Here is a 17,405-nt window from a genome sequence, read left to right as displayed (position 1 = left end):
AGTCAAACTGTATATGGGTTTGTTTAGCTTGTAGAGAGCAGCCTAGGCCAAGAACCTTAGGAAATTGAGCCATTTGTGTCCTACAGGCATTTATAGGCAGTCTTGTGAAATGGAATGCAAGTATACTTGAGAACCAGGCAAAAACAGCCAGGCATAAGGCTTTGTGATCTTGGACATGAGACTAAATTTTCTGAGCTTTTCTTCTCTAACCAGAATGTTCTTTGTAAAAATATTGAGAAGATCAGATGAGAGGATTTATGTGAAAGTGTTAGTATATGTTAAGAGCTGAATGAGTGTCAATAGTAATGGACATCTAAAGAATTGTTCAAGGAATTTCTTTCATCTTGCTTTATTCTAAAAGAATTTGGAACTGTTAGTAAATGTGTTTTAATTGAGAAATTGTAAAATAAAGGGGCAGAGCCAGATTAACACTTGAAAATACTCTGTGGGTAGGCTGAATCAACGCATGATCCCTAAACGTATTCCCCTAGTGGAAAGACATTTGACTAGCTGGATAAAGAATGAGCTTTGTAGACAGAATTCCATGACATATCAGCGTCATGAACTTGGATAAGTTTAATGAACCCTTTTGTGTCCCAATCTTCTCACCAGTAAAGTGAAGAAAACAGGGATTTTCTGATGCTTAAGCAAAATATTGCATGTGAGAATGTTTCAACCCTTCAGTATTTGTTTTACTGCCTAAATTTAGCAGCTGGAAATTAATTTTGCATGCTTAGTATCCCTTTTAGGGATACAAATGCTTTGAAGAAGTTTTAGGATTTTCACACATTAGGATCAACTATTTCAACCTTACTTTTTCATTTTTGATTAGGATTAGTTGGTTGGAGAAATAGATGCAGTTTGAGATAAATGTCAGTTTCAGAGGGTTGTTTTGTGTGTATTTTAAAGTATCGTGATACTGTCTAAGAGGGTAGCAGAGGTGGGATTGCAAGGTAGGTCAGTGCCCTTAATAACCACTCAGCATATCCAGAGTCTCATATAACACCTCTGGAATGTGCATAATCTCTCTGCCAATTGCAGAATCTTCAGTTTTTTGACTAGTCTTAAACCCAAGAAATAGGACAATATATTTTGCTCTCTCTTCTCTACCTTCATCCCCTTTTCCACTTTTTTGAGGCAGAGGATCTTGCTTCTAAAAAATTTAACTCAGACTAAATATATTTGTCTATTAGCTTTTCTTTCTATCCAAAGCTATGCTTTAGGTTGTGAACCATCAACTTTAACTTGATGAAGACTGTGTAAATTGGACTCTGGATGTAATTCTAATTAAAACTTGACTTAGGCCCTAAGGAGAATGTAACTTAATTTTTAATTAAGTAAGCATTGAAAATTGAAGAACATAATTTTCAGTCACTTTGTTCAAGTAATAGAACGTGTTCTCTTTAACTCTTCTTCATTAATGTTATGCGTGCTTGTGTGTGTTTAAAGAAACTACTTTTGAGATAGTTTTCATTTGAAAATGGCAGTGTTGAATTGGTCTTGCAATATCATTCTTTTCTAAAATAAAACTTGAAATTGTAGATAAATATATGCCACAGCTTGACATCTGGCTTTTATTTCTTTTACTATCGCCAGTAAAAGCACAGAAGTTAACATGTCATTGATGCTGCCTTTTCAATCAACTAAATCCCAGAGTCCCAAAGGTGAAAACTTTCCTCCACAAAATGAGAAAAAAGAGGCAATTTTCCCCCTACTATCAGTATAACAGAACATTTAAATGTAAATGAAAAGAATGTCACAATACAGTATAGGTCAAGCTATTTCTGAGAAGTGAACAGTACATATATGCAATTTGAATGACTTTAGCTTTCTGTTTTTCAACATTTTAATCAAAAAGGAAAAAATGTGTGTGTGTGTGTGCGCGCGTGTGTGTGTCTTTCAAATTTAAGTAGCCAACTGGCTTTCCCTACTAATTGAAATAAATGAACAGGTTGTCATCAAATGAACATCCTTCTCCTCTCTCTCTAAATCAGCCAGATCCCTTTTGTATGTGTCCTGCAGAGAGGAGCAGGGTTCACCAGATGCCCAGACACTGGCATTTGAGTTTTATTCTAGGAACTTGGAGGCAGTGCCTTCAGGAAGCAAAATATTAATTTTCAAACTGTATAGAGAAAACAGACAGCAGTAGTTTACCAATGTAAAGTAGTGGAGGTGGATCAGCTGTTTGTGGGAGGAACCCTCACAGGCTAACTTGTCTGGCCCGCAACTTTTACTCTGCATTAGCTGGCAGGATGGAGAAGCCATTGGTCATTCCAGATAACTGAGTGTGGATTTGAGAATGAATGCCTAGAGGACATTTAGCAAACTTAAAAATGTGATAGCACAAAAAGCATTTAGAGTCAGAAGGATCCATTTTCCAAACATAAACAGGCATGCATATGAACACAAAATCCAAAATTGCTGAAATAATCAAATATTTCTGGGAAACAAAAATAAATGTGTATACATTTTCTGTATCCTGAGGCTTCATAATGCATATTTTAGTGTGGGGTTTATAAAGATTGTCATACCTCTCTTTTGGAAAGAATTTTAGGTGAACTATTCTGTTTCTTTAAAATAAAGAACACAGTTGAGAAGAGATTTTGGAATTCAAATATAATGGGGGATAAATTCTTCTCTTTTAAGATGGTGTCTCCTTGGGAAAGTGCAACATGTTTGTCAGGTCTAAACAGGTCCTTGTGTGTAACCAGTAAGCTTAACTATCAACTTGATTGGCTTGGGAGCTGCCCAGGGTATTAGTAAAGCACAATTTTGGGTATGTCTAGCTGGGTCATGTAGGCATGACCTTGGATACTATATCTGGTACCTGGCCCCTTCCTTTCTGGTACTATTCCCCTGGTGACTATGAACTAAGAAGCTTTGCTTTGGCACACCCTTTGGCCATGACCTTTTACCTTGGTGTCAGCTGACCTTGGACTAAATCCCCTGAAATCATGACCCAAACTAAACTTCTCCTTTAAATATGTGTCCCAGCCAAGAGAAAGCTGATCAACACACTATGCTAGAACCTAGGTTACTATGACTTGTTGGTGACCAGTCATATGCAAAACACCACACATGGGCTTAGACACCTTACAGTGTGGGCAATGATAGGATGTCAGGAAGGAAGCAGCATAGGATCATAAACAATCAAGGCCAAGAAGTTACATCCTGGAATGTTGGTATGAATACTGCAGTTTAATGGCAAATGGAGAATATTCCTCCTTCCTTGTGTAAAATTTCAGTGCTTGGAGTCCCTTCTCTACATTATTTGTTTGAATTAATCCAACATTACATAAACTCCCTGGAGTCACAAGCTGGACTAGTATGATAAACTGCTTTCTGGGTTCCAGTTAGGGTCATCTATTTACTAGAGTGAGAAAACTAGCCTACCTTCTGTGTGCCTTCAGTAGCATGGTTCATTGAAGAGTAAAATAAGGTTATTAAACTTGTGTTTTTTACAATTTAAAAAAGAGCTCATCTACTGAATCAACTGAGTACTGCCAAAAGGGAGACAAGCCTTTTGGCTATAGGAAGAAACTGTTTACACATTTTGTGACTCAGTGGATAAGATGAAAGTGAACCTGACAAACTCTTCAAGTTGAACAACCTAAAGTAACTTAAGGACCATCTATCAATCGAAAGACTTTTTACCAGGGGAGGGGAGAGAAGAGAGACACAGAAGGGAGGAAGAGGGAGAGGGAGAGAGAGGAGAAAAAATGAAAGACAATGTAATGTTTGCCAATCTCTGAGACATTTTCCCAATCTGAATGTTTTAATGTCTAACATTTGTTTGCATAAATCTATGCACATTCATTGGCAACATGACACTGTGCAATAAACTACAAAATAGTGGGTGTTATAATTTACAAGATAATCTCATTTTTCTTCCAAAGTTCCTAATGTTTTTGTCTTCTGGAAACTGTAGTTGTAAAATAAATTGTAATATAATATGATCTGACAAAGATACTTCAGAAAACAAAGACAGCTCCTAAGCAAGGGGCATTTTTTGAAAAGGGCTCATATTTTGTGATGGTGACATTCGAGATATCTTAGTCTTCTGTGGCCTTAAACTCTCTATCTGATAGGTCAAATCTGTACTTGTTTTCATGCCCTTTGGGGAAAATATTTGAGAGGGCGATAAATAGGCACGTGTCTGCTTCTGTTGCAGTTACCTGTTTTCAGTTCTAACAGTGACTGATCCTACCTGGGAGAAATAAAAACAATCTAGGGGAAAATATTTAATCTGTTATTATTGAATCCATCATTATTGAATCCATCACACATCTGTTTTGAATTAACAGATAACGTTGAGAAAACATTTAAGCAACTGTGGTCTCCCTTTATATAGAATAGCAACTCTGAGCTGCATTTGGAGAGTCACTGGTCTGGAAGACTGAAGTGTGGAGGCTTTTTCATGGATATTCCCCACCCCACACACAGGTGTCCTGACAGGGTTATCCAAAACTTTCCACACTCTACAGAAATGAGGGCTTAGACACTTTACCAGCAGACTGGGTTTTTAGAGAGAAAAATAAAAATATCGGTTAATTAAAATGGACCATAGAACCCCCAAAATACACCATGTATGAATGCTAAGGATTACATTCTCCACCTGATGTTTTGAATTTTTCATCTTGATTTAATATAAAGCCTAACAATTGACGCAGTAAAGAGATGACATGGAATGTGAGTCAGACAGAAATGACTTGGCGGTAAGACTCAAAATTTTGCTTTTCCTTTCACACACCAAAAAAAAAAAAAAAAAAGAAAAGAAACAAAAGAAAAGAACTAAAGAACTTTTGAGTGTATACAGCTGTACGGCACCATTAAAAGATCTTCATGTTTAAGAAGAGCTGCTGAAAGTATTAGGAAGTAAAATCAGTGGGTCAGTTCACACACACAGCAGAAGAGCCACAACAACACACGCACACACGCACACGCACACACACATTATTTCTAAGCTAGATGAAGCACCACACAAGATGAATTCTTCTTTAACTATGGGTTTGCAGGAAGTAGAAACATGAGTGCAAGTCAGAAATGAATTTTTTCTAATAATTCTCCCTGTGGCTCCTGAGAGAGGCTGGCAGAAAAAGACTGAGCACATCCTCTTTGCTCCAGAGAAAGATGTGTTGGCTTCCCCCATTGCCTTAAGACCTGATCAACATTCTTAGGAATGGAGCCCAAGTCACCTGAAGAAAGAGAAGTTATTGAAAACAATGAAGAGATAAGAAATACACAGAAAACACTTTCAGCTAATTTGATTTTGCTTTTGATGGAAAAACACCCATAGAATGTACATAATATTGGAGAGTACAAATAGCTGTGAAAATTATAACAATAGCTCCATCTATTTTATCTCCTATCTGAGCCTAAAAGAGGTTTCCTTAAGAGCTTTTCTTCCCCCCTTCAGCGCTGTACATTAAGAAGAAAGGAGAACGGGAGAAGAGAGCATGCCTAGAGAAGCAGACATTTTCTTTAAAAATAAATTATAGGCTTTTAGACCATAATAAGTATTCTTTTCTTTTGCTCCCTCCAGCCCAAATTCCACAGTCATTTGGAGACCAGGTGGATGCCTTGTTCTTTGTTAAAATACTAAAGGTTTGGGTCAGAGTAAAGAAGAAGCTAGAGAGGGGGAGTGGGTGGAGGGGAGCAGGAAGAAAGGGAGGAGAGAGAGCAACATCTTTGAAATGAAAAAACTGTACGTACTCTCAAAGGTGCAAGCTAATTATTTTCCTCAAATATTTCAACACAAGTGATAGCCTTCTATTGCACTCAGCCTAATTAATCTTTGTTTCAATTAATGCTATTTGGAGGGAAAGGGTAGTTAGGATCTTAAAAAAAAAGAAAAAAGAAAAAAGAAAACTGTCCCACTTAACAAAAGCCATAAAACTGAAATGAAAGCCTTATTTCACTTTAAAAAAATCAACCCACTACTATAAATTAAGGAAGGAATTGATTGGTTCCAAAGTCACTTTTTATATTAAGAATTCCGTCTTGTTTAATACTAAGAAAAATTATTCTAGAATTTATTTTGTTCAGATAATTGTTCAGAGGATTTTAAAATCATTTGTTCTTTAAGGTTCTAAAGGTAAGACTTAAAATGATATGTGTTAATTTCAATTTGTGGTATGAATACTGAAGTTAGTATAACCTACTAAGAAGCTAAATTCTTTTTTTTTTTTAGACTGAGCTTTGCTGTGCTGCCCAGGGTAGGCCTGGAACTTGCAATACTTTTGCCTCACCCTCCATTATAGGTGAGATTACCTTATTGTTTTTCATTTACATTTGTGTTACTCTAAATAGTAACGACAGTAAAAATTTAAACTTTGAGAATGAGACTCACAACTAAAATAATCCTAGAGTGAGAATCCAACATTAAAATTAGTTTAATATTCTTAGCATTCAGCCTAAAATTAAGGACGGAGAGTTAATTTGCTGCAGTAAGCCACTTTTATCCTACTTTATTCCATCCCTCTGTCACCATTCTCAAAATAGAGTGAATTAACCTTTGGATGCCATTCTCTAGATAGACCATTGACAACTCTGAATTTCCATGTCTAGATTCCTTGAGAATTCTGAGAAATCGGCCTGATGGTATCCACATAAGATCATATAGGCAATAATGAATGCACACTTCCAACATAAAGCAAGCACTGATAAATGTTAGCTAACATTACTATTAGCACATGTGATTTAAGAATCTAGCACATCAACCTCTATCTGCAGGTGAGGTAGAATGATCTAGAACACTGAAAGTAAATGAACATACCTAGAGAACAACTTTATTGTTCCCCATCTTGTCTGTATGATTAAGTAAAATGTCTAAGCAGTGCTCTTATTTTTTATTATTTGATTTTTGCAGTACTGGGATTTGGACCCAGGACCCAGCTGGGCTCAAACTTACCATCCTTCTACCTCAGTCTCTCAGTACTGGAATTATAGGAATATGTTACCTCGTCCAGATTGAGCACTCTCCTTTAATTAATTAATTAATTAATGCATTTATTATCAAGGAAGTTACCTTTTCAGTTCCTTCTTCTTTAAGACTAATGATGTCCAGATCAAAATCTTTCCTCAGGCCATCAGTCTTATTAAAGGTGATGCGCCCAGTCAAGCCATCCCATCGAGCCTGTGAAGGAAGGGTCTGTGTTACTGCTTAGCGCTTAGCAGACTCTTAAAACCATGGAAACTGAAATACCTCAAATTGATCACAGTATCCAATTATTCAGCTTCACAATGCTGCTATAAACCACTGCACTGGTTCAGTGACTTGAAAGCAGAACAAGTCACCACTTTATTAGCACTCATTTATTTTGCCAGTCCTAATATCTTAAGAGCAGTCAGACCTGTTATAGCTGCAACCTTAATGGGCAGGATGAAGCGAATTACCGTAAAGCACTCTGCACATGGCGTAAACAAAGTCCAGGAGATTACGCTATTCTGTTTTCCGAGGTCAATCCAAATCCCCTCTAAGGTACCCTCTTTTCTCATTTTCTGTTAAAATATACGAGGTGTGATCAAAACATACAGTGAATGTTTAAATTAAAAAATTACAGTAAAAATCTCATGGCCATTAATTCTCCTCAAAACACTCCCCCTTCAAGCACACTTATACTATCATTCTTGGCAATGTATCTTTTATTGCAATAAGTTTTTTTTTTTAATTCCGGCATTTAACATATATTTCAATCGCCTTGTAGACCAGTGGTATATTATGGAATTGTTAGTGTGTGTACAATTTAGGCCGTCAACTGCCATTTGGGCATCGCAGTTTCTTATGGTTGAGGTAGCAAATTTTCATATACTTTGTGCTTAAACCAAGATAAATTTATCTTCCCATAATTCTGGGGCCAATCCAAGTGTCAACAGAGCCATGATCTTTCTGGAGGCTCTATGGGACACTCTTCTCTTCATCTCTTCTGGCTTCTGATGACTGCCAGCTGTTTCATGGCTACACCACTGCATCTTCTGCCATTGTGATCTTATTGTATCCTCCTCTTGTGTTTGTTGGAAATCTCCCTCTTTTCAAGGAATGTTTCATTTCATATGGGTATTTAGAGCCCGTAGGAGTAATACAGATGATATACGCATAAATACAAAGTCCTTTTTGCCATAAACATTTATAAATCTCAGTGATTAGAATATGAATAGGTTTTGGGAGAGGTAGTATTCTGCCTACTACATCATTTTAGGAAATAAGACTCATGGTTCTCTAGTCTTCACAGAACTCACGTTTTACATTTTTGTTGCTTTCATTAAATAAAAAGTATGACCCTTAGGATGATTGAATTTCAAATCTTTGGTGATTTTTGTTAACTTGGTTTATGAATTTCACTTCTAAATGGAGATACAGAGAACTCAGATCTTTGCATACACTTACTGTTTTCCTCCCTCTAATTTCACCAAATTCACCAGACATGTATAAAATGTGAAGGCCCTGAAGAACTATACTGTACCTACTTGTAGTTGTTTACATTACCTGTGCCTTTTGAGTGTAATTACCCATTTGAGCGAGAAGCAGAGTAATGCAGTGGAAAGAACATGAGTTTTCTGCAAGACTGTGTTTGAATCTCTAAGTGTGACTTCAAGCAAGTTATTTAACCTGAAATGGGGTTATCCCAGGCTTTGATCCATGCAGAGTTTTTGTAAAGACTAAATGGTGCTAACACAACTATGAACACATTCAAATTATATTAAATTTTAACAATTATTATTTTTACAACCATCTATTACTTTCTTTCTCCACTTTCATGAATCTAGAGTTTGGACTTTATTATTTGTAGGTCAGGACTCATATATCTGTTCTTTACTAGTTTCTATTGTATTTCATCATCCTATCCGGTTAATTGTACCAAAGTATAATTTCCACATTCATGAGATCTTCCTCAGCCCATAAAATATACAATGGTTTCATGACACCTACCAATTAGTCTAACCTTGACTTAACCTTGGAGGTTGTGATGATTAATTTTATGTGCACTCGATGGCTGAGATACCTAATTAAACATATTTTTTGTCTGTATCTGTGAGAATATTTGAGGAAGGCAATAGCATGTAAATTGGTAGACTGAATAAAACATATTTTTCTTTTCAATACAAGCGGACTTGTATCATTTAGTCCACGGCAGACATGAATAGAACAAAACTGCAGAACCAGGGAGAATCAGGCCCTGCTTGACTGTCAGAGCTGGAACATCAATCTCCTGCCCTCACACTGGGATTTACAGCATTGGGCTCCTGGTTCTCAGGGTTTCAGACTTGAACTAGAACTACACCATCAGCCTTGCTGGGTCTTCAGTTTGCACACAGCAGATCCTGGGACTTCTCAGCCTCTATGATAACACAAGCCAATTTCTCAGAATGAATTTCTTTGTATATATTTATACATCCTCTTGCTGTGCTTCTTTGAGGGCTTTTAAAAACATTTTCCTGGGCTGGGGATTTAGCTCAGTGGTTTCGGCTGCCTGCTGCGCAAGCACAAGGACCCAAGTTCGATCCCCGGTACCAAACAAAACAAAGAAAAACATTTTCCTAACTCACCTCACCAGATTTTCCACCACTTCTCCCCATGCATGGTTCTCACTGGAGCAGCCTGCTCTCTCCAGCCTGTGTGTGTTCATCACTTCCAGCACAGCATGCCCGACATGTATCACTCCGACCAGTGCTGCCTTATGATTGCCCTTGTGGTTTGTGTACTTATTAGTAGTAAATATCATATTTTTCAATTTGGAATTCTTTGTATCCCCAAGTGGTTTAGAACTTTAATAGCAAGGCCAGATTTTCTTACTAAATGGTATTCTTTTTTTTTAATTTTTATTTTTTTCATTAAGTATATTGGTACATTTTAGGTATACAATACAATTACATTCATCATTGGGATCTTGTACCTTGACATGATGTATCTTCATTCTTATTTTTTCCCCATTCCCTTGCCTTCCCTTCACTCCTCCACCCTTCCCTATTTACAAAGACTTTGTTTCCATTTTTTTCTTTTCTCATATTTTTTTCTTTTCCCTACTTTCCTTTCCCCTACCCCTTCTACTTCCTCTGCTTCTTTAGACCTTTTCTTCCTATTCTAGTATCCAACAAAATGACCTAGGACTTAAGCAGTTTACTTTTTTCTTATTCTAATTTGTTTCAACACAAAATTTTACTAGTTAGCAAATTTTACTTTTCTGTCTTCCTTCAATTCTTTCTTTCTTTTAACCTACAATACCTCACTTCAAAATCTCATCTAAAAACAGTAAAATATCCTTGCTTGGGAGTCAAGAAATTTAGTCTTTAAGCCACTTTCAAATTATGTGGTCTTGATCAAGTCATTTTGCCCTACTTTAGGACACAGAAGAGTATTCTATTAAGTTCTATTAGGTTTTTGGATAAGAGTAGAATCCTACAAATGTAGAGGAGATACCATAGAGGAATTTTTATTTTATTTTTTTTTATTTTTTATTTTTTGAGAAAGGATCTTGCCACGTTGTCTAGGTTGGTCCTTTGCTTATTTTTTTTTTTTTGTTTGAGACAGGGTCTCACTATGTAGCTCAGGCTGACATTGAACTCATGGCATTTCTCCTGCCTCAGCCTCCCGAGTGCTGGAACAACAGTTATGGGCTATCATACCTGGCACCATAGAGGAATTTGATGTATTTCACAGTTATCTATTGAGCAGCTGTGATCTGCAAGCTGGATTATATAGTTTCTATCCTCAGGTTTTCATGTAAAACATAATGTTATGCATCTGGGGAGAAAAGAATTCACTTCCTTTTCTGTTGTTGTTTTGTTGTTCCTTCATTTCTTCCAGTATTAATTCATTTGGAAAACATTTGAACATCTTTTCTGTGTTATAGAGACTGTGCTGGAAATATAGCATCTAGCACTTTACAGGCCAATAGGAACAAGCACATTAATCTGTAATTACAGACACCATACATGCAAGGAAAAAAATTTACATAGAGTATTGAAGAAAGAGAGGTATGGCAAAAAACCACTTATCCTAACTATAGGGAGAAAAGGAGCCAGCAAAAGAGTGCCTTATATCACAAAGGATGAGAATTGGCCAAGTAAAGATTCACAGCCCAGGTAAAAGTACAAAATAAAGAATAAATTACAACTTTGGATGGCTCATTAATGCAAGGTAAAGAATGATGGGAAATGAGTTTGGGAGGGCAGGGAGGCACGTTTCATAAAGGTGTGATGATTCATGCCCGGACATTGGGCTGTAGACATTTGGGAATTACTGGAGTGTTTTACACACAGCAGTGTCATGCCCAGCGGGAGATCATTTCAGCAGATAGAATTAAGGAGGGTAACTTGGAGAAGGCCGAGGTCATAAGCAATGGGTTACTTAACATGTAGTTCTCTCATAGAACAAAATTCACAAAAATCATATCTTACTACATATGACTCAAGAACATCTGTTCTACATATGAACAAAAGACAGCACAATTCTTCATCTCCCTGTCCCACTAATTTGCATACAAATGTTTATGGAAATAGTTCTACAGCATGATGGACAGAGTTTCATGAAGAGTATGCTGAGAAATCCACCTAAACATTCGGAGCCAACATGTTTAACCCATACATTTTCTGCTTAGCATCTAGATAGAATGGATAGTCCACAACCGAAGTAGAAAGTACAATTTATCACTTGATAATGCCAGAAAATAAGTCAGATTTAAGGTCAGGAAGTGAGATGTAGGTAGGAAAACGCTCCAACTTTCTCATCTGAGCAGTCTGAATGGAGAAGCTGGATGAGAGTTGTTCAATTCTGTAGCATATAAATGGAATTGATTCTTCAATTCTTCCTAAGACTTGGTCTCCAGAGTTTATTGCCAAGAGACTATAACATCAAACACTCTCACTAGCTTTAAAAAGGAGATGGGGTGTTTTTATGCTCAGGAGTAATGCTTGTTGCTACACCGGCTAAGGCAGAGTAATCAAGTCTCTGGCATAGGCCAAGCACAATCACAAATGTGGTTAGGTATCTCTGGTATTGTATCCTCTTTTGTTCCCCCTCATCACAGCTCAATTTACTTTTTGTACTCAGATTCCCCCTTATTTTGTAAGCCAAAAGCTAACTTTGTGGAATGATGGGATAAATGAGAGCTACAAAATAAAATGCTGGATTGAGGTTAAAGCAAATGCCTCAGACCTGAGAAAAATTTGTCTAAGGCTTTGGTTCACTGAAAATCGCTACTGTGTTAGGGGTTTGGGTTACATCCGTTTTCAGGTCTTTTGTTCATACTTTTAAACAGGGTGCAGTTCTAACTGTCTTTCTGATGTGTTTAGAAGGAGGTAGATGTGTTACTAAGTTCTACAAGAATTTTAGACAGGTTTTTTCCTAAAGGCAAGTTTTTTTTTGTTTTTATGAAAGTCATGTTGTGAATCAGTTTGGTACATTGTCTAGAATTTATGGAGCTCTCTGAAAATGTACAGAAATTGGTAGTATTTATCTCTTGATGTAGCTTGTAGCTCATACCAGTGTCATTAAAACCTAGTTTAGAAATCCAATTTCATTTCCACAAAGTGTATGTACTGTGTCCCTTTGTTTGGATTCCATTGTGTTGGTTTTATTCTTGAACTTAGCATTCCAATGAGTGGTCCAGAGTAATTTTCACTTCTTGCTTTCCTTCCTGTTCATCCAAGTGCAAAAAAGTTCCTCTTTCATACTCTGACAATCCTTCCTTCACTGCCTCACATATCTACAAAGACTCCCTGACTGGGTCTTTACTGAACTGTATCTTTTCAGCTTCAAATTCAAGTTTCTCTTACTGCCTCAAGTGTCCACATCTTCCTGGTACCCATCCTTAGATAAGTTCCATTTCCATGTTTTAAAAAAATTTTTCCTAACTAATTGTCATTAAGCATTTATTAATCATCAACTCCACTATTGATTAGGGTAAATATATGATGATTAGTTTCTGGAAATGATAAATCTGTAAGGAAACCATTTTTTAGGGCAAGGTTAAGGCACAAACAATTTAGATAATGATGCATAATTATATTACTCATAATTACAATTTGTCTTATGTAGAAGCATTTGGAGAGGGCACAATTATAGTATACTTAACTGAAAACAATACTTACACAATTGTCTGTACTTTAGAAAATAGTTTTAATTTTAAAAATGTTAGATCCCTTGAATACAACTGCTTAATAATGGAGAGGATTTTTTCTCTTTTCTCTTGTTGGCCATACTTTCTAATCTAGGAAGTATAGGAATCCAGAAAGAATAAATATGGTTTCATTTATCATTCTGTCTTATTTATATATTCTTTCTCAAGATGATATTTATTGTTCAAATAAGAATATGTTTTAGTATTGTGGTAGGAAATGTCTAGCATCTAACTTTAGAATCTTATAGTGGACAATTTTTAACGTCAATTGGTTAAAATGATTGCACTTATTCATATGTAAAGGAATTTAAATTCTACTTTCCTAAAAGTTTCTCCAAAACAACTGTTCTCATTTAGCATAATAAATACACTTTTTCTTAAGAAAAACAGTGACTTATTTGAGAATAGCAATGAATGTTCTCTTCCAGCAGACATGAGCTTTTAAGAACAATAATTTCTCACATTTCTTTATTTATAAATTAGAAACTATGCTTTCTTTAATTGTATATTAGAAAATAAACTATCTTGTAAGTGTACTCTGACTAGAAGTCTTATGCCAAACTGAAAAATTAGCTTCCCTTGTTAGATCAAGTTTCTCTTGTTAGACAGAGACACAAATCTATTAAAAATGACTATTATATGTATCAATAAAACTTATCAGAATGTGAAAATAAAGAAAAAAAATAACATAAGCCATTGTACAACAGACTCACTCAAAGATGACTTGATTCTCCAGGGAAATGTAACTTTTCAGTTTACCATTGTATAGATTTTTGATTTTGTGAAATCACATGGTAATTTTCAAGCTATGTATCTGACCTAGACTTAAATGATTTCTAATACAAAGACAACTGGAAAAGTTATCATTTCACTGCCCTATGGGACATTAGCCAGTTTTGTCTTTTTTGGTGGCCTTTTGAACCACTGTTCACTGAATGTTTTGGAAGGAACTTTCTCCTCATGCTGGTTCCCTCAGTTAAATATGTCTGTTACCCTCGCCTTCTTCGCACTGGTAGTAGAGTCACACACATAACTGCTTTATAATTGTACTGTGACTGTTTTAGAGATTGTCCTGCCAAGGTGCCTAAACACAGTCACCCACCAGAGCCAACTTTGTGCGTCCCCTAAATTTAGAAACATATTTTTTTTTCCCAATTCTGGGTCAAATTCTAAGGAGTAATAGAATTTACTTGGTCTGATTCTCCATCTCTGTGGTTTCCTTTACTTTTTAACTTTTTTCTTTCCTTCCCTTTCTTTCCCTTCCGAGCCTTCCTCTCCTGTTTTCTTTCGATTATGTGTTTTGATCCTGATTTTTGGCCAGGAGTGTCAGCTGTAAACCATCCTGCTTAATTCATGGCTTCAGTCATTTTTCCTCCACAACTGGGTGTATGAACCCATGTCCCCCAGATCACAGGCAACCTTCACTGCCAAGACAAGAGAGCACTTTGTATGTCATAAATTCCTGCTTTGGGACACAGGCTAGTGGATATTTGACTGACAGGTCAGTCTCAGAAACATGGTCAGGAGATCCCTCTGCATGTCTTTCAATCTGATCTGCATGGCTAATGAGTTGTTCTCCGGTGGTGGCAGCAGCAGCAATGATTAGGAACTTGGCATTTTGTTCTCAGGCTGTGGTGATCTTATCAGGTAAATGAAGGTCACTTAATTCTTTGTAGGGCAGGAAAGACTGAAAATCTGGTTTGTGAGCCTTTTCTTCTATCTGAGTCTCAGGGTTACTGGAAAGTGAAACTACCCTTAGGATTCTGGCCTTCTGAATTCTTGGGTTCCATGATTTTTTTTTTCACTTCCAAGAGGTTATCATTGTAGAGATATAGCTGGGACCTTCAGTGACTGTGCTAATGCATGGGAATGGAAGAAGCCTTTTCCCTTTATTACGTGATGAAGACATATATTCTTACTTCCAGAAGGTATTGATAAGTAAAATAGTAAATTTCTCAAATTAAAGCATCTCTGCCTCTATTGCTTATGTATTTAGTTGTTTATATCAACATTCTTAGGATTCCTATGATATGGATAAGCTAGAGTTTTACTACACTATGCATTTTACTTGAAAAACAATCACAGAAATTGCTATATCAGAAACATTTTCACTTAAAAACCCAAGCTCATGAAAATAAAAAGCATTTTGACCATATTTAATTTTTTAAATATAAGCTTTAAAAACATTACATTTCTTTCCCTTAACTTCATGCTATGAATTATGTTTAAAGCATATTTTTTTAACTTTTATTTCCTGACAAAGAGAGTAGTTTCTTAACCTTCTTATACTGTTTTTCTGGCTAGATAAGCTAGCATTGCCACATGACATTTAAAATGAAGAATATGTAAAATGATGTAATGCATGTAATTATATTGAGTTAGAATTCTGACAAAGTTTTATATCAACAGCAATTTTTCTTTGTGATAATATCAGTTTAAACATAATTTCTAGATTTCTTGGTAAGTTTAAGATCTTGAGCTGTTATTTTTTCAAGTTAACTGATGGATAATCTTTGGAAATGTGGATAATTTCTCAATAAGAAATAATGGTGATATGTTGGTTATCATATATAGGTAGATGTCTAAAGATTTATTTATATAATTTTATGTGTTATAGATAAGCTGTAGCTTTCAAAACACTATGTGCTTCCAAGGAGTTATATTATACGTGCTCATGTTAATAAAGTAATGAGCTACACTTTCGTTTACAAGGTGAAGAAATATCTTCCATATTATGAAAAAGCAGAGCAAATACAAAAGCATGAGTGTGAATAGTATACAAGATATAAGGAAACTGAATTTTGCCTTGAAGCAAAATATGTGTACACAATGAATCTGAATAAAAGCAAATAACTGTTGGAATTTTGCAAAGATTCTATGGGTTTATTAATACAATATGTATTTTTTTTTTGGTACTCGGGATTGAACTCAGGACCTTGTGCTTGCGAGCCAGGTAGTGGAACCACTGAGCTAAATCCCCGGCCCAATACAGTATATATTTTAAGTTTTGTGAATCCTTTTCTGCCAATTCCTACATTAATCTAAAACTAGACTTGTTTCTTAGGTTTAAGATGGCAATGGGTCTTGGAGTATTTAATCTGCTCTTAAAAGGAAGACATGAAAGTTTGTCATTTACTTTGTATGTAATCTGTTCAAAAAGACTATTAATAGATTCCCATCACAAACATGTGGCTTCTGCTTTGCCCTCATGTTTGTCTGAAGGATTTGCTCTAAGCTACAGTCTAGAACTGAGCCTTAATCAAGAATGACAGTCTCAGAGCCTAAAGGAAAGATGGAGCTAGATATTTATTTCTCCTTTGAATGACTCATTGGCATAGGATTGAAGTTAAGGCAACATCACTCCAACAACTGTTTCTGTACCCATAAATATATAGTCTCCCATTGCTATTGTTTCTCTGGAGAACCCTGACAAATAGAGTAGGATCATCATAATTGGGAAGAAATCTCATTTAATTGAGAATAGCAAACCTACCAACAAGGAACAAGTGTTCAAATATAGAATGAAGGTCCAGGCAATCATCTCAGGAAACTCATTCATTTATTTGTTCTGTTGTTCAGAGGAATCCAGATTTATAGGTGGGAAGGAGGGTAATTTTCTGGTGGTCCTGGAAACCTACCAGATAGTGAATACTTAAAAGACAGATAAAATCATGAAAATGCACAGATACTGCAGGAATACTATGCTGATGCATTTCTCAAATTTAGTTTCTTATAGCTTGGTGGTAGGATAAATAACATCATTCTCCTTTTAAAGTCCATATACTAATAATCCCTGTAAAGTAGAATGTGGCAAAAAGGACTGGCAGATGTGATCAAGTTCAAAATCTTAAAATGGGAAGATCATCCTGGATTATTTGGGTGGGCCCAGGGTAATAACAAATGTCCTTATAAGATGGAGCCAAGAGGATTTAGATAGATGTAAGGTTCAGACATAATGATGACAGAAGCAGAGACCAGAAAGATTGAAAGATACTGCATTCAAAGACAGAGGAAATGGTCTACAAAGCAAGGACCACAGTATGTCTCCAAAAGCTGGGAACAGCAAAGGGATTGATTTTTCCTTAGAACCTCCAGAAGGAATCAGTCTTGCCAACACCTTGATTTTGGCTCCATGAGACTTCTGTCAGACTTCTGACCTCCAGAACTGTAAGAGAATAGATAATGTGAAATAGGAGGGAAAAGTTCAAATGGAAAGGGACACTAGGGAGGGGATTGGGGGAAAGGAAGGAAGGGAAAATGGAAAAAAAGTGAGAAAAGAAAGATAAA

The 17,405-nt window shown here is 36.1% G+C and overlaps 1 protein-coding gene across 5 annotated transcripts in view; it reads right to left on the bottom strand.

Moving 5' to 3' along the window:
• The window catches only part of Grik1 (glutamate ionotropic receptor kainate type subunit 1), a 394,986-nt gene that overhangs the window by 48,824 nt on the left and 328,757 nt on the right, over window positions 1–17,405 (bottom strand). For 3 of the 5 annotated variants that reach the window (XM_004842256.4, XM_021256142.2, XM_021256141.2), the window contains exon 8: window positions 7,028–7,135. The exons of the other annotated variants lie outside the window; for them this stretch is intronic. In XM_004842256.4, the coding sequence (XP_004842313.2) occupies window positions 7,028–7,135 (108 nt within the window). The remainder of the gene's footprint in view (window positions 1–7,027; window positions 7,136–17,405) is intronic. 5 annotated transcript variants of the gene reach the window in all.

The sequence above is a fragment of the Heterocephalus glaber genome, unplaced genomic scaffold, assembly GCF_053883595.1.
Source record: "Heterocephalus glaber isolate CG9 unplaced genomic scaffold, H.glaber_assembly_v1.0 deba00000122, whole genome shotgun sequence".
In the NCBI taxonomy this organism is placed as follows: domain Eukaryota; kingdom Metazoa; phylum Chordata; class Mammalia; order Rodentia; family Bathyergidae; genus Heterocephalus; species Heterocephalus glaber.
This window is presented reverse-complemented; position numbering and strand designations above follow the sequence as displayed.